The sequence below is a fragment of the Synchiropus splendidus genome, chromosome 18, assembly GCF_027744825.2.
Source record: "Synchiropus splendidus isolate RoL2022-P1 chromosome 18, RoL_Sspl_1.0, whole genome shotgun sequence".
In the NCBI taxonomy this organism is placed as follows: Eukaryota; Metazoa; Chordata; class Actinopteri; order Syngnathiformes; family Callionymidae; genus Synchiropus; species Synchiropus splendidus.
The window spans coordinates 3,329,739-3,348,654 of record NC_071351.1 but is presented as its reverse complement, the minus strand read 5'-3'; the positions used below and the strand labels follow the sequence as shown (position 1 = coordinate 3,348,654).

Genomic DNA, 18,916 nt, shown 5'->3' with positions numbered 1-18,916 from the left:
AAAAAGTGATTTTCTTGGCAGAGCGATTTTTCAGTTTTTCTTGGCAGAAGCCAAAATTGTTCCATCATAGCACACATGCAACATCTGGAGCCGAGTCTTCCAAGTGGTAAATGGATGTTGAATGGATGATGACGAAGCACAACAAGGAGCTAACAGAAGGAACAATCTACCCAGAGTTGTATTCTTTGAGTAATAATTAGGAACAAACTAAATCTAAAAAAAACTACCGGTAATTATATCAGCCAGAAAAATGAATGATGATGTCACCTTGCTGGCCACAGGCTTGCCCGTTGGTGCTGTGACCTTCGCTGCAATTTTGCCTTGACCTCCTGCCCCCTTTGACTTGACGGTGACTTCCTGATCTTTGCCGACTGTCATCTCTGCAACAACCGCACAATGACATGATGAAAACGTTGGATGCTTATGAATTATCTGTCCATTAGCAGAGTGAATAGACAGATAATCCATTTCTTTTTTTTAACCTGCTTTAACCTTTCATTTTTTCATCATATAAAGCCAAACTTTTTATTTATTTTTTCACTTATTTCACAAATAACTCACTTTTGCCATCTAATTTTCATTTTCAACATTCAAGTGATATTGTAGGCTATTTAAAAAGAACTATCACAGATTTTATAAAGAGACAAATGGATCAAAAAGCAAGAGAGAGAGAGAAAGAACATACTGTCTCCCAGGCCGGTCACATTGATCTTGCTGAGGTCCACAGTGGGGGCCACACCGACATTGAAGGGGCTCTTGGGAATATGATCTCCGCCATAGGTCACAGCTACTCCCAGAGGACCCTTGTGCACAGAGAAGTCACTCAGATGATTATGAAGGAAGCAGTATGTTTCATTTAATTCTTTCACTCCATTTCGGAAATGTGCTTTATGAATTTAGAATAATCAGCAACACAGCTTCTAAAGAGCATGCTAGGGCTTAGTTTCCTTCCATCATATCTGATCATAACATGTTGGTTATTTTGGTATCCATTACCGTGCTTTTGAAAAAGTTGCCTCAACTGATTTAAACAGAAAAGTTTAAACCAAATGTGGAATGATTGAAACAGAATCAGACTATATATATATATATATATATATATATATATATATATATATATATATATATATATATATATATATATATATATATACACACGGACTGATATTTGTGTTGACAAACTACTTTCATACACATGCAGTTCCACTCCCATCTAACCTGCTGCACAGGTGTGTATTTCACTGTGTGCGTGTTGTCATGGTTGTTGATGATTTCGAAGTCCTTGACAGCCTCTGCTTTGGTGGGACCGCTGAAGTTACAGTCCAGGTTTGCCTTGCCTGCCCCTTTAGTGGTCACAGTGAAATGCGTGGGCTTGTTGAGCTCCACACCTGACCAGGACACAATGAGAGAAAATATCTTGACATTTATATTCCCCAGGATCATTTTGTGATGGACAGAGTGACACAGATAACTCTGAATGTCAGCCTCACCACTTCGGCTCAGTCCGGGACCCTCTGCTTTAACTTTGCTGGCATCGTGCGAAGGATCAACCTTGACTCGGATAGGGGTCATGGGAATGGCCTAGACAACACAAATATGACTTTGGAATCCCATCCAAGCACACACATACCTCTCGGATCCATGCTCAGTAAGTTCAACTCACTTGGTCAGCAAACAAAACCATGATGGTGTAGCTGCCCGCGCCAGGAGGAGTGTATTTGACTGTAAACGTGTCATTATCGTTCCTGATGATGTCAAAGTCGATGTCAGCCTCTGCAGGTCCCACCACACCGGGTGCGCACTTGATCCCAATACTGATGTCACCTGAGAAAATTCATAAAAATAGATAAAAGATGTTATTCCTCTTTCTTTCGACGTGCTGATACATATATTGTTTTCTCATTTTGGATTCCAGCAGGCAGTAAAACAAAGGAATATTTACACAGATCATCTAGTACCTTGTCCAGCCTCTGAACAGTCCACGGTGAAGTAGGTTGGCTCAAATGCTTTGAGTCCAGTCTTGGTCACTCCAGGTCCAGATACCTTAACTTTATTTGGATGACAGCCGGCACCAATATCGATCTGTGGTTGGACCAAGAAAATTAGATTTCAAAATAGTCCAATAGACAAACTGTCAACTATTTAGTGGATAAAGGCAAACATCTTAATGTTCCCATGAGATCTGCTTATAATAAACCACTCTCGACCCACACAGCACTTTGGAACCTCTTACTCTGAAGGGACTGTCGGGGATGTTGACTCCGCCCCAGGACACCATCACAGTGTGCTTCAAAGGTTTGCGTGGTGTATAGGAGCAGGTGTAGGTGCCGTTGCCATTATCCTTCACCTGGACATCTACAGGATTTCCTTCCCCGTCCTGAATTCACATCAAGTCAAATTAAGTAACACATATCAATTAAGTGTGAGTAATTTGATATTTTTCACCTGAGCAACTATTTTCAATGCACCCTTCCCGCCTTGCTTGGCATCCACAGTGAACTCTGCCAAATTCCCAACAGCCAGACCACTGCTCTGAAGACCAGGACCGTAAGCCTTCACCTAAAGCACACGCATGCAGGTGAGTGGAACAAAGGTCAACCAAAGCATGTTCTGGATGATTCAAGAGTATGCAAACCTTCTCTGGATAGAAGTCCTTGCCGGGCGGGGGAACGATCTCCGCCATGAAGGGGGAATGCTGGATGTCTTCGCCGTTACAGAGCACGTGCACCGCATACTCCCCAGCCTCAGTGGGCCAGTAGCGCACGTGACAGGACCCATCACCCTTGTCATCACATTCGATCTTTGCCTGAGACGGGCCTTCCACAGAAAAGCCTAGACACCGATAGAACACAACCCAAACAAATGTCACACTCAAGTTTTTAAAGATATCTATTCTAATCTAAAAAAAAAAAAAAAAAAGCAACACGGTGTCTTGCTCACCCAGCGTGCCAATGTTTTCCCCGACCGCTTCCACGACAAAGTCAGCAGATTTACCAACCACGCCGCCCTCCAAGCCTGGACCCCAGGCCCGAACCTTCTGCGGACCTGCCTCTGGGCCGATCTTGACCTCCACCGGACTGGCAACAACAGAGGGTTAGCAATCAAATAACTCCTGACGGGTGACGCCCCCATCATACCTACCTGCACTGAATGTGCTGTCCTCCCCAGGTGATGGTGATGCTGTAGGTGCCAGGTGTTGTAGGATAATACTCAAACCCATACACACCATCTCCCAAGTCTTTCCTTTTGCAAGGCTCTTCAAGACCCTCTGGGAAAACAAAAGCAGAGATTAATAATGAGTCAAAAAATATCTTTGGGTTCAGAAGTGATGACAACATTGCCATCTTCTTCGCTGTTTGAGAAACTTACTGGGTCCCTTGATGGTGACCTTCAGCTCCCCTGTGCCGGCTCCCTTGGTATAGACTCTGAAGTCTGCAGTCTCCTTCACTCTCAGACCCCTCTGCTGCAGACCACGACCCTTGGCGTAGCAGAGACCTGGGTTACATGCTGAAGCAAGAGAGGCAGAGAGTCAGACAAGAGAAGGTGCCACAACAGCTGGTTAGTTTAGTGGATGTTAGGGTGGTAGTGACAGGTGCTGGATCAAACACATTAGACTGGTTCTGACTCAGGTTCACGCTGCTCAGCTAAGTCTCTCACTTACTAATGCTGCTTCACTCAACTCTTCTTTTGACTTTTCTAGTGTTCAGTGCTCTTTAAATGAGATGCAGAGCCCGGTTTTACACTGACTTCATGTAGAGAAGTAGCAGCTCCACTCAGAGTGTCTGGCAGACGACCAAGTAGCTCATGTGTCGCTCCAGCCAGCCACATAACTCAGAAAAGACATTTTAGACAACAGGATCTGTGAACTCACACTGCTGGTCGGTATGAGTTGGAACTAGTAAGTCATTAAACTGAAGATAAAAGCCAATAAAACTGAGGACAAATAAATGTATGAACTAAAGGCAACACAAACAATAGTTGAATAATAAAAACATATATATACCGGAATTTTGTACCGGAAGTATTGCATGGCTGCCAGCGAGAAGCACTGCAAAACGTCACACATGTCATGGAGCATGACATTTTGCGCGCAGGGAGAGGTAGTTATTTATCCACAGGATGTTGAGTATGCTTCATATCTTCTCAAAACGGAGGAGCTGAGTCACAGTTACATGACACTCAGGAAGACTCCTTCTGGCCTCGGAAATTCTCACACACATATTTACAAATATAAAGATCACTTTGATAATCACACAACCTTCACATATTCATTTGGGGGAGGTTTTTTCCTGGAGATTATGCTTCATCATTGTGACTGGAGGGTTAAGTAAACAATGGAAACAAATGACGCATCACAGACTGCATAATGAACATAATTATCACTGTAATTACTATCATGTTTGTAATGCTGTTAACAAAGATACAGCAACATTGAATCACACAATAATAATATATAACAGCATTATGAAGAAAAATGCCTTTTTAATCAAGTTTTTAGCAAACATATTTCACAGTAAACTGGACTTTCTAAAACGTTCTTTGACTGATTCATTTTTATAAGCAGTTATTTTTATTCTAATAGCTTATCCCGCAGTGTTTCCACAGCATGAGTCAGAACACACACAGTTCCTGTTCACTTATGCATGTATCACTTCAGCAGAAGCTCTGGGTGTTGTCTGCTGGAGACCTCCCACTACATGGTAAGTCATGACCCTAGATGGAGGTACACAGTACTCCAGATGAAGAGGGAAACATCCACACACAGATGGATGAGGCAAGATGAAGCAGGACGAGTCACAACACATGCCATTACACAACACATGATGGAGAGATGCAGCTCAGGGCACCACACATGCACACACGCACACACAGGCTTGGATACCCAAGAGAGATCTCAGGAAACTGGAAGAGATAGCAGATGGAAGAAGTGAGTCCAAAGAGAGGACTGATACCAGCGGGGTCCTATCACAGAGAAGATCCAGCAGAGTGGAGAGGAGGACAAAAGAGAATTAACACAACTGCAGAGAGAAGACAGCAAATTTAAAACTGAAGGCTAAAGAGTGAGGGGCAATGATCTGACATGACACCCACATTAATCGTGTGTGTCATACATTTCTAAAGGTTGTCATTATTTAACTTTTTTTAATGAAGCTAGCATGTTGAAGATAAATCACATCATAAAACCCCTGTATAGTTTCAAACTGTGTATATAATATTACAGCTACATTGTAATTCAGAGGGGCGTCATCAAGAAACATGACTTACCTTCTCCTACGTTGACTGTGAAAGGGCTCTTGCTGATCTGACCACCAGCGAATGTGATGTAGATGATATGCTGTCCCTCCTGAGTGGGCTTGTAGGTGCAACGGTAGCTGCTGTTGCCCTTGTCCTCAATGGTGCACGGCACTGTGTTCTTCTTACCAGCCGGGTCCATGATCACCACCTCCACCTCGCCGACACCAGCACCTGAGGAACACAGCAAGAACATAAGAAGGGCCTAAATCCACTACCTTTTCCCCTCAAAATGATGCTGGGAGCCTTTGTGAGGTTGGTACCTGCTGTGTAGACCTCAAAGTAGGTGGTCTTGTTGGCAATGTTACCAGCTGGCTCCAGACCGGGTCCCTGTGCCGTGGCCTTGCTGGAGTCTCCCTGGGCCATTCCGATCTCCACCTCAAAAGGGCTTTTAGAGATGTGCTGGCCGGCAAACAACACAGTCACCTGCAGAGAACACAGGTGGTAACAACAGTCAGACATCAGGACAAGAGAACACCATCTGAAGAGTTTTATTGAAGAGATAATAAATGCTTTTTGTTCTTGCTTTGGTCCAAATTCAGTCTCACCTTGTGCATGCCTGTGACTTTAGGAATGTAGAACACAGAGTAGGTGCGGTTCTTGTCGTTATTGGCAGTGACTTTGGCCTGGAGGGGGAGAATAAAACGAAAACATGATTGTTTGCATTCACGTGGTGAGAGAAATATCAAATAAGCGAGACTCCTCTGACCTCCTCTCTGTGGCCTGCAGGGTCCTCAACATACACTAGGACCTCGCCCATACCAGCACTGATGGTCTCCACAGTGAACACGGCCTTCTTCATCACCACATTACCAACTGGCTCCACACCTGCAGAGAAGTGGCAGGGTGTTTGACACATTTGAATACGGTCCACAGCAAGTGCACAAAGAGATGTTTTACTGATTTATATATTGCAAACATGCCATCCTGCTTCTTAGCCTGAACAAAGCCAGCTGTTCATCTGTATCTGTGCCTTGCAGCTCCAGATGTGTGTGTACCTGGTCCGTAGGCCCGGGCTTTCTTGGGGTTGAGTTTGGGTCTCAAGGGTGCACCTGGCTTCAGTTTAGCTTTCGGGAACTGGGACAGGTACGTCATGACTGAGTGTTCATCCACGTTGGGGTCGACGATCTCCTCAGGGGTAATCACCTAAGAGACACAAGTATACAGAGATAGTTTAACATTAAACAACCGTTTATTTGTTGATCAAGGACCAAATCCTCACCATGGAAACAAAATCAACAAATGCTGTGATTGTAAAACCACACAGCGCCCTCAGAAAGCACCTGAGCCGAAGCAACACGCGACACACACTCATTGTCTAGAAGCCACGACGACGAGTCAGGGGAAAACACGATGCCAGTTTTAGCAGAAGAAGCAGTGAAGGCGGAAACATGGCACACCACAGAGGCAACTGTTGGCATGCAATGTCGTGGCAGCTGCCAGTATGTGGCCAAGTACATTTACATGTCTATCATGTCTATTAAATGAAGAAGCATACAGAGACATATTATATTAAAAATGATTATGTCGGCAAAAGAGCATCACCACAAGTGATTGTATTGTTTTAGTTCTCATTTTTTATGCTTCGTTTGCGTGGCATAAAAAAACAGACTTAGTTCAGCTCATACTTAAGTGTCCCATATATCGCTTTCATTTTTTACTTATCAACCATATCTATCACGCTGTCTATGACCACTTTCAAACTGATTTTACCTGAGGGATACCCAGCCAGTCGTCAGCCTGCTGCATGGCTTCACGTGCATTGTCAACAGGTTTGGTCTGATCCCACTGGTCCCAGTCAGGACAAAGACCTGAGGCAAGATCATGGAAAACACATCATGGACCCAGACTCTCACATCTTAGGTTTAATTAAAGGAAAATATTTTATCTTTGTCCTTATCTTGCCCTCCAATTTGCAGGTATTCCAACCATCCCAAGCATGTAAACAGAAACCTCCTCAACTTTCACTTTGATCTAAGGCACATCTCCTTGCTCCTCCCTTCTGCCTCAACTGGGGATGGTCTGGGTGAAGGGTTTAACCATCATAATAGCTGGTGTGCCTGATCCACTGAGTGCACAGAATGCAGTTACCTGGAGGATGATGCTTTTGTAGAAATGTTGACCCTTCCAATGGTAACTATTCACTTACATTTGACAGTTTGTTGAGCCAAAATTACAGGATTAGCAGTTTAAAATATATATAAATATTTCTTATTTCTCTTTTGAACTTATAAGTCGCCCTGGGGTAGTTTGGAAGAGGTCAGTGCATTGTTTTCCAGCTATTGTCTGCACTAGCAAGCCCTCTGGTGGGCACTGATGACAAGCAAACAACTAGCAACTCACCTGGTGCGCAGCTGTCGACCAGAGCGCCCAGTGCACGACCGGTCTGCCAGTCCCGGTTGAAGTTGGTAATGGGAAGCTCTGGCAGTTTGTTCTGAATCCAGCCAAGCAGCCTCTGCTTCGGGGTCTTCTGCCTGCCATCGTCAGCCTCCTCCTCCTCATCCCACATTGGCATGGAGATGGAATAGTGCAGAATCAAGGTCCAGATCAGACCCAGGATCAGCTTCAGGTTACCATCGACAATGGCTTTAGAGTCTGTCGATAAAGGAACAAAATGTATCAAGGAATGATCAACATATAGTGGAGTCCTCATTATGTTTAAAAACCATCACAGTATGTCATCATATTTAAACTCTTCAACCATCTTGTTCTCCCCAAAAAGTACAAGCAGAAACGATTAAGGAGAGGATGAGCAAAGACTTTCGAACAAACAAAGGTGAGTGTAGAATTAGATTTTTGGCCCCATTTGTGGGTGATATTCAGTTACTCTTAGAGTCAACATTGACAGCAGATATTTCATGCACTCAACCACCTATATTGTTGTCGGCTGTTTGTCATTTTTGTCACTAGCTGTGGAGAAAAGACAGCGTTGCGTGGACCCAACAACAACGGTCTCCTGGTTCCAAAAGCAAGAGTGTTTATTCAGGGATTCTTTTGCATAAGAGAGGGGCTACATTTGGGGGCTGCGGCTACTGAAAGGGCTAAATATGCAAGGTGTCTGCCAAGAGCCATAAGAAACTGCAGCTAGATCATAGCTGGAAACTAGTGGGGAGAGAAGAGGGTGTTTTGAAGCTACATGCAAAACAGTAAAAGACCTAAAGAAGAATGAGAGGTTGTTTCAAGAGGAGGGTTTATTTGCATACATGAGCTTTAGACCAGCTAGACAACCCAAATTGGCAGCCGTTAGGACCCATCCCAACATGATCATGTAAGAGCTCGGTGTGCAAGGGAGCGATGATGCGGAGAATGTTGACAGAGATGTCAAAGGGGTGTGTCAGGATGGAAATAACATCGCCTAGAGAGTCACACTGACAGCGAGAAACTATGTTCAGGTGGTAAAAGGGTGTGCGTAGGAAACATGCATCCCAAGTTGGGGCTTGTAGGAGGAATGTGGATTGGGGAACAGATGAGGAGTTAAAGGGGTCACTATCTGCCAGCCAACCACAGGAAGGTACAAGGGACCCAGAAAGCAGAGGGATCAAGTGCTACAGTGACTTTCAACCCCTTTTTCTCAGTGTAAAAACACAAAATGAATGTACCCAAGCACATAATATTGGTTGGTCAGAACGGAGCAACCTGACCTGGTTGCCGGGGCAACAATGGAAACAGTGTAGCTTCAACCCCAAACACTGATGTTTTGAAATGTTCAAATGAATATGTGTGTTTACATGACTCAGCGCTTTTGCTCAAGGCAAGCACTAGGAGTTTCATTCTGGATTTAATTTTTGGAGGAAGTACATTGAGTCGCTGAGTTCTTTCTCCCTACAAATCCTGTGCAATCACACACACAAACACACAGCAACAACCAGGCCTTGTGAATGTCTGAGTCCAAATTATAGAGGAGAGAGTGAGACATCAAGTCAGAACTGCTTCTCGTGTCAATCGATTGTTCAGAGTGGTTTTCAAACATGAGTCTTGAGTTTTGGACAAACCAAATGAGTAAGGATTATGCGTTTATGTCTTTGATTGCGTGTGTTCTCACAACGATATTCAGAGCCACTAAACATGCTTGGAATCTTCTAGAATTCCCAGTAAACCACAGCAGAGCAAGTCTGCCAGAGTCCATATACGGACAAAGACTGCTGCTGACTCACGGCCGTTTTTCTAAGTGTGCGTGTGCGCATCTGTGTTTGTGTTCCAGCTACCGTATGGGCAGAGTGCGTGTCGCTGAGTTTTAGCCCCCAAAACTCCCATGACTCATGAGTTTGGCTCGCTGCAGTGCCCCACTCCTCCAGCCGAAGTGACATTGCTATGACATCACAGAAACCCCTGACCCGCAGCCCGACCTGACCCTGCATTGCAGCGAGGAGGAGGAAGGAAAAACGAGGGAGAAAGTTCAAGAAACGTCAAGATAGGGGCAGGAGTCTCTGCGCAGTACTCAGGTTTGGGAGAGACATCTGGAGCAGATTAGTCCCGAGCGCTTGTCAGACAAAGACTGGAACATGTCCCGCAGTCCTGTGCTGCCCGGCCACCATGCATACACCATTCCATGTGTGTGGAGGATTTGAACACAGGCTAGTGTATGATATCTACAACTTCCTAATGTTGAGATGAAGAACATTTTGGCAGATGTGGAGCAGCATATTGCATCGTGTCATCTAGTTTGAAATCAACAAATGAACACATCTAAAAGCAAATGAAGCCTGGGGCTACTGGTTGCCAGCTAAAATTTTCCTTACACTTCGAATGCATAAAAAGGAGCTGAGCCAGAAGGCACAATCTCAGCTGTCCCCTTTACAATGATGGCAAAAGCAGCGTGCATAATAGGCTAGGCTAGGTAGAGTCTCAAAAGGGCTTTAGTTAAGGCCAAATTACGGGCTGCTTGGCACAACAGGATTTAACCAGGATGGGCAGCGGCTTTGAGGAATTTAAGGCTTTAAAGTTTGGTTGTTTTTTTTTACAAAATTGTGGAGATTGTTGTCGGTGCAAACAAGCCATATATATTTGACAGAAAGACATTGAAAGTGAACCGGGTCAAGCAGTTCAGCGGTCCCCTGGTATGGAAGCAGGTCCGCAGACCACTCGGGTGGAGGAGGGAGGCAGGACCCCGAGGAAATGTCACACATTCCACGCTCGCCTTATCATGTCCAGACAGATGGACTGCTACAATATGAGGGAAACGCTCAAATCCAAAGAGTCCATTTACGACCGAAACATGAACACAGCATCACACATCCCAATCCCTGTTCTCCACTGGCCCCGCCTCTCTTCTCTGACAGGCCACAGTAGAGTTACTACACTTCCCCTCCTTCCTTTCTACTCCAGTTCTTCCTCCCTCCCTCAATACTCCCTCTGACTGGAAAAAAAGTTCCTCCTGGTTTTTGGCCTTAAAAGGGCAGAAGCAAACTGGATGCTGGCAGCCCTCCCACTCGCTGGGCTCTGGTTACAGGCAGAGGGAGGAGGGGAGGACAGGACGGGGAAAGGAGAGAGAGGACAATGAGGGGGGGGGAAGTATTGAAAAGTGCTGTGTGAGGCATTTTCTAGTTTTGGCACCGGCTTTTACAGAGGCTCCAACAAGTTGGTGAGGGGAGGATGAGCCGAAGGAAAGAGTTTTGGAAGATAGGTTTGGAGGAAGTGGAGGGGTGAAGGGAGGACACAAGCAGCAGGAGATTTGTGGTTCTGATCAGTGGCTCGCTTTCTGTCTAAGCTTTCCAGCTGGAGAAATGGATCCAGCACTGGCATCAGCTCTTGAATCAGACACTATTTTGGAGATGTATTCAATAAATCAAAATGGTAGCTGATCACCAGCCTAAGTGCTTTTACATCCAGAAATTGAAATGAAATGGGGGTTTTTCCTGCCGGTTCGGTCTGAACATGCGACGTGGGGCGGCGAGGGCATGTGTCCAAGTCTGATGTAATGAAATAACCTGAATACCACAGTAGTGAATGGGAATGTGCACTCCGCTGATCTACGCCATGCTCCTCACCCTGTTCAGGAAGTTATGTTAATGATAAGGAGCAGGCAGGAAGTGATCCAGCTAAACACTCCGCTATCTTACTATTTAGGTTACATACCTCCATGTCAGACAGCCAGACTTGACTCAAACATATGCACCATCCAAATTCTTGGCCTTATTACACAAGGTTCAAACGTCTGATCGCATCGTCGTACATGTCAGTTGAGGTAAACACAAGACTTCATCCAAGTGAAGCCTCCAGGCTAGCGTGTTGCGTCGCAGCCCCAATTACCCGGATATTTTATTATCTTCAAAAGGATTCGTAAAGAAGACATTTAGCTGAGACAAGATCATCACCACACAACTGGGAGGCGTATAGTGCGTCGAAGCTTTGGAGAGCAGTGGCGAAAACAACCCTGGGTTAAATAGACAGCAATAGCTTAAATTCCAGTTCAGTGGTTTGTGGGTCTTAGCCGTAGCATCCATCTGCAGTATAAAGAACAATTCAAAAGCAACACAAGGGGACAACTTACAACCACAGACCATAAAAGATCAACTGAAAAGTGTCCATGAAACTGATTTAACGCCATCGATAATAGCCATTTACCGCATGTAAACAGATACTGTAGTTCTTATGGATCTCTGCGGTCAGACAAAAAAGCATTACATGTTGATAACAAATAAATTACTGATGTAATCAGAGGTTTAAAGATAATCAGGACACACGAGAATTTCATAAATGGAAGGAACTAGTGAACTGTCAGATAGCCACAAATGATGCGTCTCAAAATCGGTGGAATTCAGGAGATTTTCTGTGACCGGTTTTCACTCACAGTACATACAGATGAAAACTTCTGAATGAAAAGCGGTAAAGATATGAACTTTGATTGCACTTCTGCAATTTAAGTGTGTAGAATTGGGCAACAAAATAACTGATGAAATGTCAACACAAGTTGCCTAAACTCCACTCTAACTGACTAACTGACAACTACAACACCACCACAGAACCCTGTATTCATGAGAAACGTTCGGCATACTCAACCTAAATACTTGTACTACAATACAAGTTCCACTCCGGCAGACTTACTGAACAGATAGAAAGGGTTTTGAAGCACTCAACTTCTTTGTCTGTGTATAAGGAGATAGTTGACACATCATACATCAGAAAAGCCTATATAGCAGTTTTTGAATCAGGTCTTGGATGGTTGGCACATTTTCAATGGTCCCACTTTCAAGTGCTCTCCACCAACTGCCTTTATATAGCCCACCCAAGCATCAGGATACAATGGCCTAGTGTCACTTGACAGCATTCAGGCAAGACCCAGTGAACTAGTGAGACCAATTGTTTCACATGCAAATAGGGTTTCTGCTTTCAAAGAAGTCCTTCCACAACATTTTTTAATGTTGACATAATGTTGACTATGAAAATAAATGATATAATCACAAGTAAATCCTTGACATTATGATCAATGTTTTTGTTTTGGTACAGCCCATTAAGGCAGGCTTGCACATGAAAAATGGGGTGAACCCTGATGCTTCCAGAGCTAGACATGCAGGGTCATTTGAACTGATCCAGGTGAGGAATCACCAGCAGAAGTGAGCATTAAAGCTCAGCTGATAGAGAGTGGACATCTCCAAAAAGCCTCTCTCCATGACGCATCCGCCGTTCAAACTGTGTCTGACAATTATGCAACAGTGCAACAAATGAAGCGCTGTGTCAGTCTTCTGTCTCAACCTGCAAACTCTGCTCCAGGCAACATCCACAGCAGGTAGCGAGTCACACCACAGATTGCGTCAGATCATTAGTGCCGGCAAGATAGTAAATGTCTGGCATGAGTTCCGTAACCAAAGTGTTCCCGTAACTGCACACGGTTCAGTCAAGTGCGTGCATCTTCACAACCATGAGCAACCATCCGCACAAAAGCTCTTGATCACTGTTTTCATGAATGAAAATGCTCCCGTCTGGGGCTCCAGCAGAGCGATGCCAGGTGGAAGGCTGTTTAAACAAGGGTGTGATGAGCTCGGCGGAAAATGTGGCACGGCCACACGTGCACAGATGATCACTACATTTATGGTCTGGAGGCATAATGATGATATTTGCACACAGCAAATATACATTTTAACTCAAATGAGAAACACAACAGCTGAATCAGAAGTAACCCCGTATACCATGATGTAATCTTATTTGGGAAATTTATGATCCAGTTCATTTAAGATAACATCATCAATGCATAAATATAACATTAAACAATAAATATGGTGCAATTAGGACTATGAAAGAAATGTTATTACATAACAAGAGTGACTTCGAGGGCTGTAACAGGAACAGATGTACGCCCATCTATACATCAGCGACTGAGGGAAGTACGTGCGTCCTGCTGAGACATGATGGCAGTTTGGTAATTTGTGGTGAGGTTTTCTGCCTGGGTGTGTCCACCGAACGCAACACAAGGAGGAAGTGAAGGAGATCACACTCTCATCTCTGTTATGAGTCAAGAGGTGCAGCTGGATGGCGGTGAGTCAGCTGCAGACACAGAGACGTGCAGACAGACAGATCAGGATGGATCATCTCTTTATGATCCTGCACCTGGAGCTGCACATCCAAATATAACGACGCAGGCATCTTGAAGGAAAAAAAGTTCTGGTCTCTCTTGTTAAATCAGATACACCTTCCACTACATTCATGCAGAACAAACCACTAGACAATACCCGAGGTCAGATTAAGAAACTGAAGAGAAAAACACATGTTTTAACATTAGATTTTGCCAGAAGTACGTACAACATTTTGGTAAGTGTTCTGCATAGATATCTGCTTCAAGTTTTTGCAATGGAACATCGCCTAATAAATAAGGCCAACACTGATGACAGAGTGATGTCTGGGCACTCCCACTCAACTTAATACAACTTGCCACATTTAAGCTGTAATTAAAACTTGATAGAGTGTCAAAAATATGCAGATGAAAAAAGCTGGAAGCTCCTGTGCTGCTACTTAAGGAAGAACACCCAGTGACAATACCTGCAGGCAACTACTGGGTCCCTGGAAGCAACATGCAACTCAATGCAAAGCATGACGATTGACACAGACTTCGACTTTAATTTCTGGACTCGGAAGTTCTGGTGAGTTTGAGGACGACATGGCCAACAGCAGGAAGACATTCAACATTGCTGCCTTAAATGTTAATTGGGTGAAGTCAAGGGGATGTTGAGTTTCAAAAGAAATATTCACCCCAAACTCAAGCAGCATTATGGCTACTAAGACATCAACATTATGGTTATTAGAGAACCAGAAAGGTTCAGACTGCGACAGTTTAAGGCAGCTAGACCGATGACACCATGGCCAACAATCATATGACACACCTGCCAGTGTGGTGGACAGTGCATTGACGTGGTCACCAGTCAAAGTATGACACACAGCTAACAGATACTGTTAGGTCCACCCCCATTCTCTGTTGAGGTCTGTAGGGTGAGGGTCAGTCAGAGCTCCAGGTGAGAGTTGGTGAGGGAGGGAAGAAGAGGGCGAGGGATGTGAGTCATCATGTCTCAACTTTATGTTAGAGACTGCCAGTGTCCGTCGTGGCCTGGTTTTAAAGCCCAGCAAACTTTGGCTGCCAAGCTCAGGCAGCAGAAGAAAGGAGAGCCATATCCCACTAACCTAAGTCAGTGGACCCCGCTCCACCATCATGTTTCACAGATAGAACCACGCACAGGTGGAGTTACAGAGAAGTCAAGAGTGGAGAGAAGGTTAAAGAGCAGCGGGGCTGCGGATACCCACCTATGGACACCAGCTTGATGTTCTCTTTGTCCAGGAACTCCAGCGCCACCGACACGTTCTCCAGCTGCATCTGGCGGAAGGTGGGCCTCTGGTTGTACTTTCTGAACATCTTCTTCTGGGACAGAACCTCCAACAGCCCGATGAGCCGGAGCCCATCGCTCAGGTCTGTCTGCAAGTTTCCGATCCGCTTGTTGACGCATTTCAGGTGTTCGTTGCACCAACGTGTGAAAGTGTTCTGCTGGATCTTCTTCCACGGCGCGTCCTCGGCCAGGTCCTTCTCTGTGGCGGGCATTTCAGCGTCCTTTTCCGAGGAGAGAGTGTTGGGAGCGGGCGCGGCGCTCTGGTGGAGCCGGGGGTGGGAACCACTCATTTTTATGGTGTCGGCTGTCTCCGGGTTCGCTGGCGTGTGCGCTGGGTGGAGTTAGGTGGCCGCTCCCACTCTGGATCACACTGACTTGAGTCTGTGGAGGCAACACACTCATCGTAAGTGAAGTGACGATTTGTAGCCCGGAGACACACTTTTACACGTCTACTTAAACGCCACTTATACCTTTCCCTGTCGATCTGCCTCAAACCTAAACATGCCCACCTCTGCGCAACCTTCGTCCAACTTTCTTCTACAGATCAATTTGACGGCAGAACAGTACAGATAGGTTATAGGTTATGTTCTATCCATTACGGGGCTCATTGTACACATTTGCATCCATCGGATCCAAAAGACACGCCCTACTAATAGGCAAACAAAGCAGCTGCTATTCTAAGACAACCCTTTAAAGTTGCCTTAGAATACCTTTAAGGATGACTATTGATTTTAAATTATACATTTTCCCCCAATTATATTTGATATTAAGCAAACAGAAAAAAGATATTTACTTTTAAGTTATATTCTGAAACAAAAAAATTGTATGTTTCAATACAATCGTTGTAACATTTCTGACTTCTTTGACAAGACCAGGGTTAAGTTGCATCCCAAAAAGTGTTATCTCATTTTCATAACATTTGCTCCGAAAGTTTGTTTTTCACCTTCTACCCGGAATAGCATGAAGACATCTGGATGTACACTGGTTGCAAGCAGCTAACTACTCAACCACTTGAAAATGCATGAAGATGCTTCCATAAATAACATGTCTTTCTTGTCTCAAAATGGAGAGGAATGTAGTTGAAGGATAGCTTCAATCTCAGCCATGTTAGTTATGCATCAGAGCACTGCACTATTATCAACAAATCCACAGCAACAATTTTGCAATTTATAGGAAAGATGAATTATTTCCAAAAATGTAATGCACACCGTTGATGGATCCAAACAATTATGCAGAGCTGCCTCCTCTTCAGGTTCCCTTTAAACAATAACAAAGGCCATATATTCTAATCCAACAATAATGTTGTGCAGCAAACTAACAATCCAACAGACTCATTGAAGGCAAAGAAGCCTCCCTATTTGTTGTGTGTGTCACTCAGTGTTCATATGTAGATATCAATTTAAGTCTCTGTTTTAGGCTACTTCATATTTGGCCTTTTCCTGAGCGTCTACCTTCATTTGCTTAGATGACGATAAGAATATTTCCAGCCAGATATCTTCACTTTTGGCCAGCTCAAGTAGCTCTAATGCGAAGTCACATGACTATCCAGAACAGCTAAAACCCCATTACAGTTTCACATTAAATGCATTACATGAAGTCTCACAGTCGCAGCAGGACTAATCCAGGCTGGAGACGGCAAAGCCAGCGTGAGCATGTTTGCATGTTATGACCTCATCCAAGAAAAGAGCTCATGAGTCTCAGGCAGCAGGCAAATAAATATTTGAGATATCTACTGGGACATGAGGCTTCACACAGCCGCAGACAGTTTTATTTTCTACTAATTTGGAACATTATTTTTGGCTAGTCTGATCAGAAGGCATGAACATTTTGGAATAGTCAGAATTTCTGCTTAATTTAGATACCTTGGGAACAACTTTTGATTCCTGAACAACAACTTTCCCTCGTGCCCCTGAATGACCTTATGACCTCTGGGATCAGTGTGTAGCAGGGTGACAACGGCACACTCAATTTGATTTTTGATTGACCATGATACGAACATATCTTATATGTAACACATATTACTTTGATACTTTCTAGCCAGAATGCAAGACTGGATTTCTGACTAAATAAGGAGCTGCTAGAGACATTCTTTAACAATGTGTGCACAAGTGTTTGTGTTGGTGTGTGTATTGTCAAGGGGGAGATCTGAGGAATTTCTTTCTCGCTATAACAACCCTGCAGACCCCTCAGACTTCATTACACCCTAATAAACCAGCACACGCACAAGCACAGGCAGAACTTTAAGCAGAAAACTCCATTCTTATCATTAACAGCTGATAGTTACTTCATTCACATTGACTCCATTAGTAGATGAGGTCATACTGTTGGTTCTTGCTGCCACTAGTAACGGTGGAAAGTGTGAGGGTTTTTGCTTTAAAGCACGATATTTACAATGACTCATGTAGCAAATGTTTTGCAGCAGAGAGCAGCATAAAAGTCTGTAGAAGACAACACTTTCATAAAGTAGTTCAAGGGAAGTAGTAGGAGGGACCACTGTTCTCCATGCAACATAGTAATACATGACTATAATACGTTTTCCTCACACACACATCACTCATTGGATTCCCTTTAAAATTATCCCTAAATGATCCTTTGACATGCACAAGAACAACCCACAATTTAAATGTCTTTGTCATCCATTCATTTCTTAAATTCTTTGGCTGATGTCACATGTTCTGTCCTTCACCAACACCAATATTTATTGTTGTATTTTTCACTACCAGTCATCGTACAATGTACAATAACTCAACATTCTCTTACCGCACCCAACCTGCAATAGAGGAACTGAGACCAGGGCAGCAAATGATATGCTAATTTATATTGTTCCTGGGGACTCTACCCATGTATAAAACAGCCACACACTATGGAGGTAGATGACTTGTTAAGGGGGTTGATACAAAGCAACCAGAATGAGGAATACATTTTGCCAAAAGATAGACATGGACATTTTAATTTTAAATTCCATTTTTAACATCATAGCCTTGATATAAAAAAAAAAACTTCAATTCAGTGGGAATGCCAAGCTTAAGAATCCAAGGAACACAATCCAAGTAATGTTATGCTCAAACTATGATGATTTCTCAATGATAGGTGGGCACAGATCTGCTCTGATGCCAGTTTTCTTGGAAACTATCCACTGACTTTATTGAATCAGACTTTAATCCATAATCACCTTCCAAAAATGGCTTTTATGTGGAGTTTTTTGTAATATACATCCGTCAGTCAGAAAATGTGGCATTACAAACAACTAGTGATGGATTTTAATGAGGAAGACATTTACTTGAAAGTGTGTACACAAGTGCATTCAGTTTGCGAAACAGAGAAAGTAATCGTGAACGAATAAAAATCATAAAGAATGAAGATCCGCGATGGTTTCATTGGTATAGGCAGGGTCTTGGCACCACCTAGTGTCGATTTTAGGAACTGGCAATCGTATATTTGTTGGCATTTTTTGGTATTCGGCAAGGGTGACGGCCGGGGTTAGCTGAAGTACGAGTACAGTATTGCGGTACATACACGTCAATACTAAATTTAATTCAAAAGAAAAAAAAACAATCGACGAGGATGGGATTCGAACCCACGCGTGCAGAGCACAATGGATTAGCAGTCCATCGCCTTAACCACTCGGCCACCTCGTCTAGTGCTGCCATGTCGACAGCGTGATCAACATAACTTGGCAGAGCGGCTGTCCGGACGCGTCAAACGAACTGCCGACGCGGATGATCGTCAGGTGAGACCACTGAGGTGCTCCCATGTGAAAAGCACACACCATCGCTTTACCTTATTTGGTTCATAGCCACGAGTTATACCCACAC

The 18,916-nt window shown here is 44.0% G+C and overlaps 1 protein-coding gene and 1 non-coding gene across 4 annotated transcripts in view; both read right to left on the bottom strand.

The window, feature by feature from the left end:
- The window catches only part of flna (filamin A, alpha (actin binding protein 280)), a 29,522-nt gene that overhangs the window by 9,770 nt on the left and 836 nt on the right, over positions 1-18,916 (bottom strand). For all 3 annotated transcript variants that reach the window (XM_053848587.1, XM_053848589.1, XM_053848588.1), the window contains exons 2-21: positions 15,022-15,482; positions 7,636-7,887; positions 7,006-7,103; positions 6,291-6,438; positions 6,002-6,120; positions 5,841-5,918; positions 5,556-5,718; positions 5,266-5,466; positions 3,370-3,507; positions 3,142-3,268; positions 2,941-3,077; positions 2,636-2,832; positions 2,446-2,559; positions 2,234-2,377; positions 1,959-2,082; positions 1,664-1,824; positions 1,491-1,581; positions 1,219-1,388; positions 686-803; positions 268-380 (exon numbers count right to left, since the gene is read on the bottom strand). In XM_053848587.1, the coding sequence (XP_053704562.1) occupies positions 268-380; positions 686-803; positions 1,219-1,388; positions 1,491-1,581; positions 1,664-1,824; positions 1,959-2,082; positions 2,234-2,377; positions 2,446-2,559; positions 2,636-2,832; positions 2,941-3,077; positions 3,142-3,268; positions 3,370-3,507; positions 5,266-5,466; positions 5,556-5,718; positions 5,841-5,918; positions 6,002-6,120; positions 6,291-6,438; positions 7,006-7,103; positions 7,636-7,887; positions 15,022-15,391 (3,063 nt within the window). In that variant the 5' untranslated portion in view covers positions 15,392-15,482. The remainder of the gene's footprint in view (positions 1-267; positions 381-685; positions 804-1,218; positions 1,389-1,490; positions 1,582-1,663; positions 1,825-1,958; positions 2,083-2,233; positions 2,378-2,445; positions 2,560-2,635; positions 2,833-2,940; positions 3,078-3,141; positions 3,269-3,369; positions 3,508-5,265; positions 5,467-5,555; positions 5,719-5,840; positions 5,919-6,001; positions 6,121-6,290; positions 6,439-7,005; positions 7,104-7,635; positions 7,888-15,021; positions 15,483-18,916) is intronic.
- On the bottom strand, positions 18,658-18,739 carry trnas-gcu (transfer RNA serine (anticodon GCU)). Its single transcript has one exon. It is a non-coding gene; the product is annotated as a tRNA-Ser (tRNA).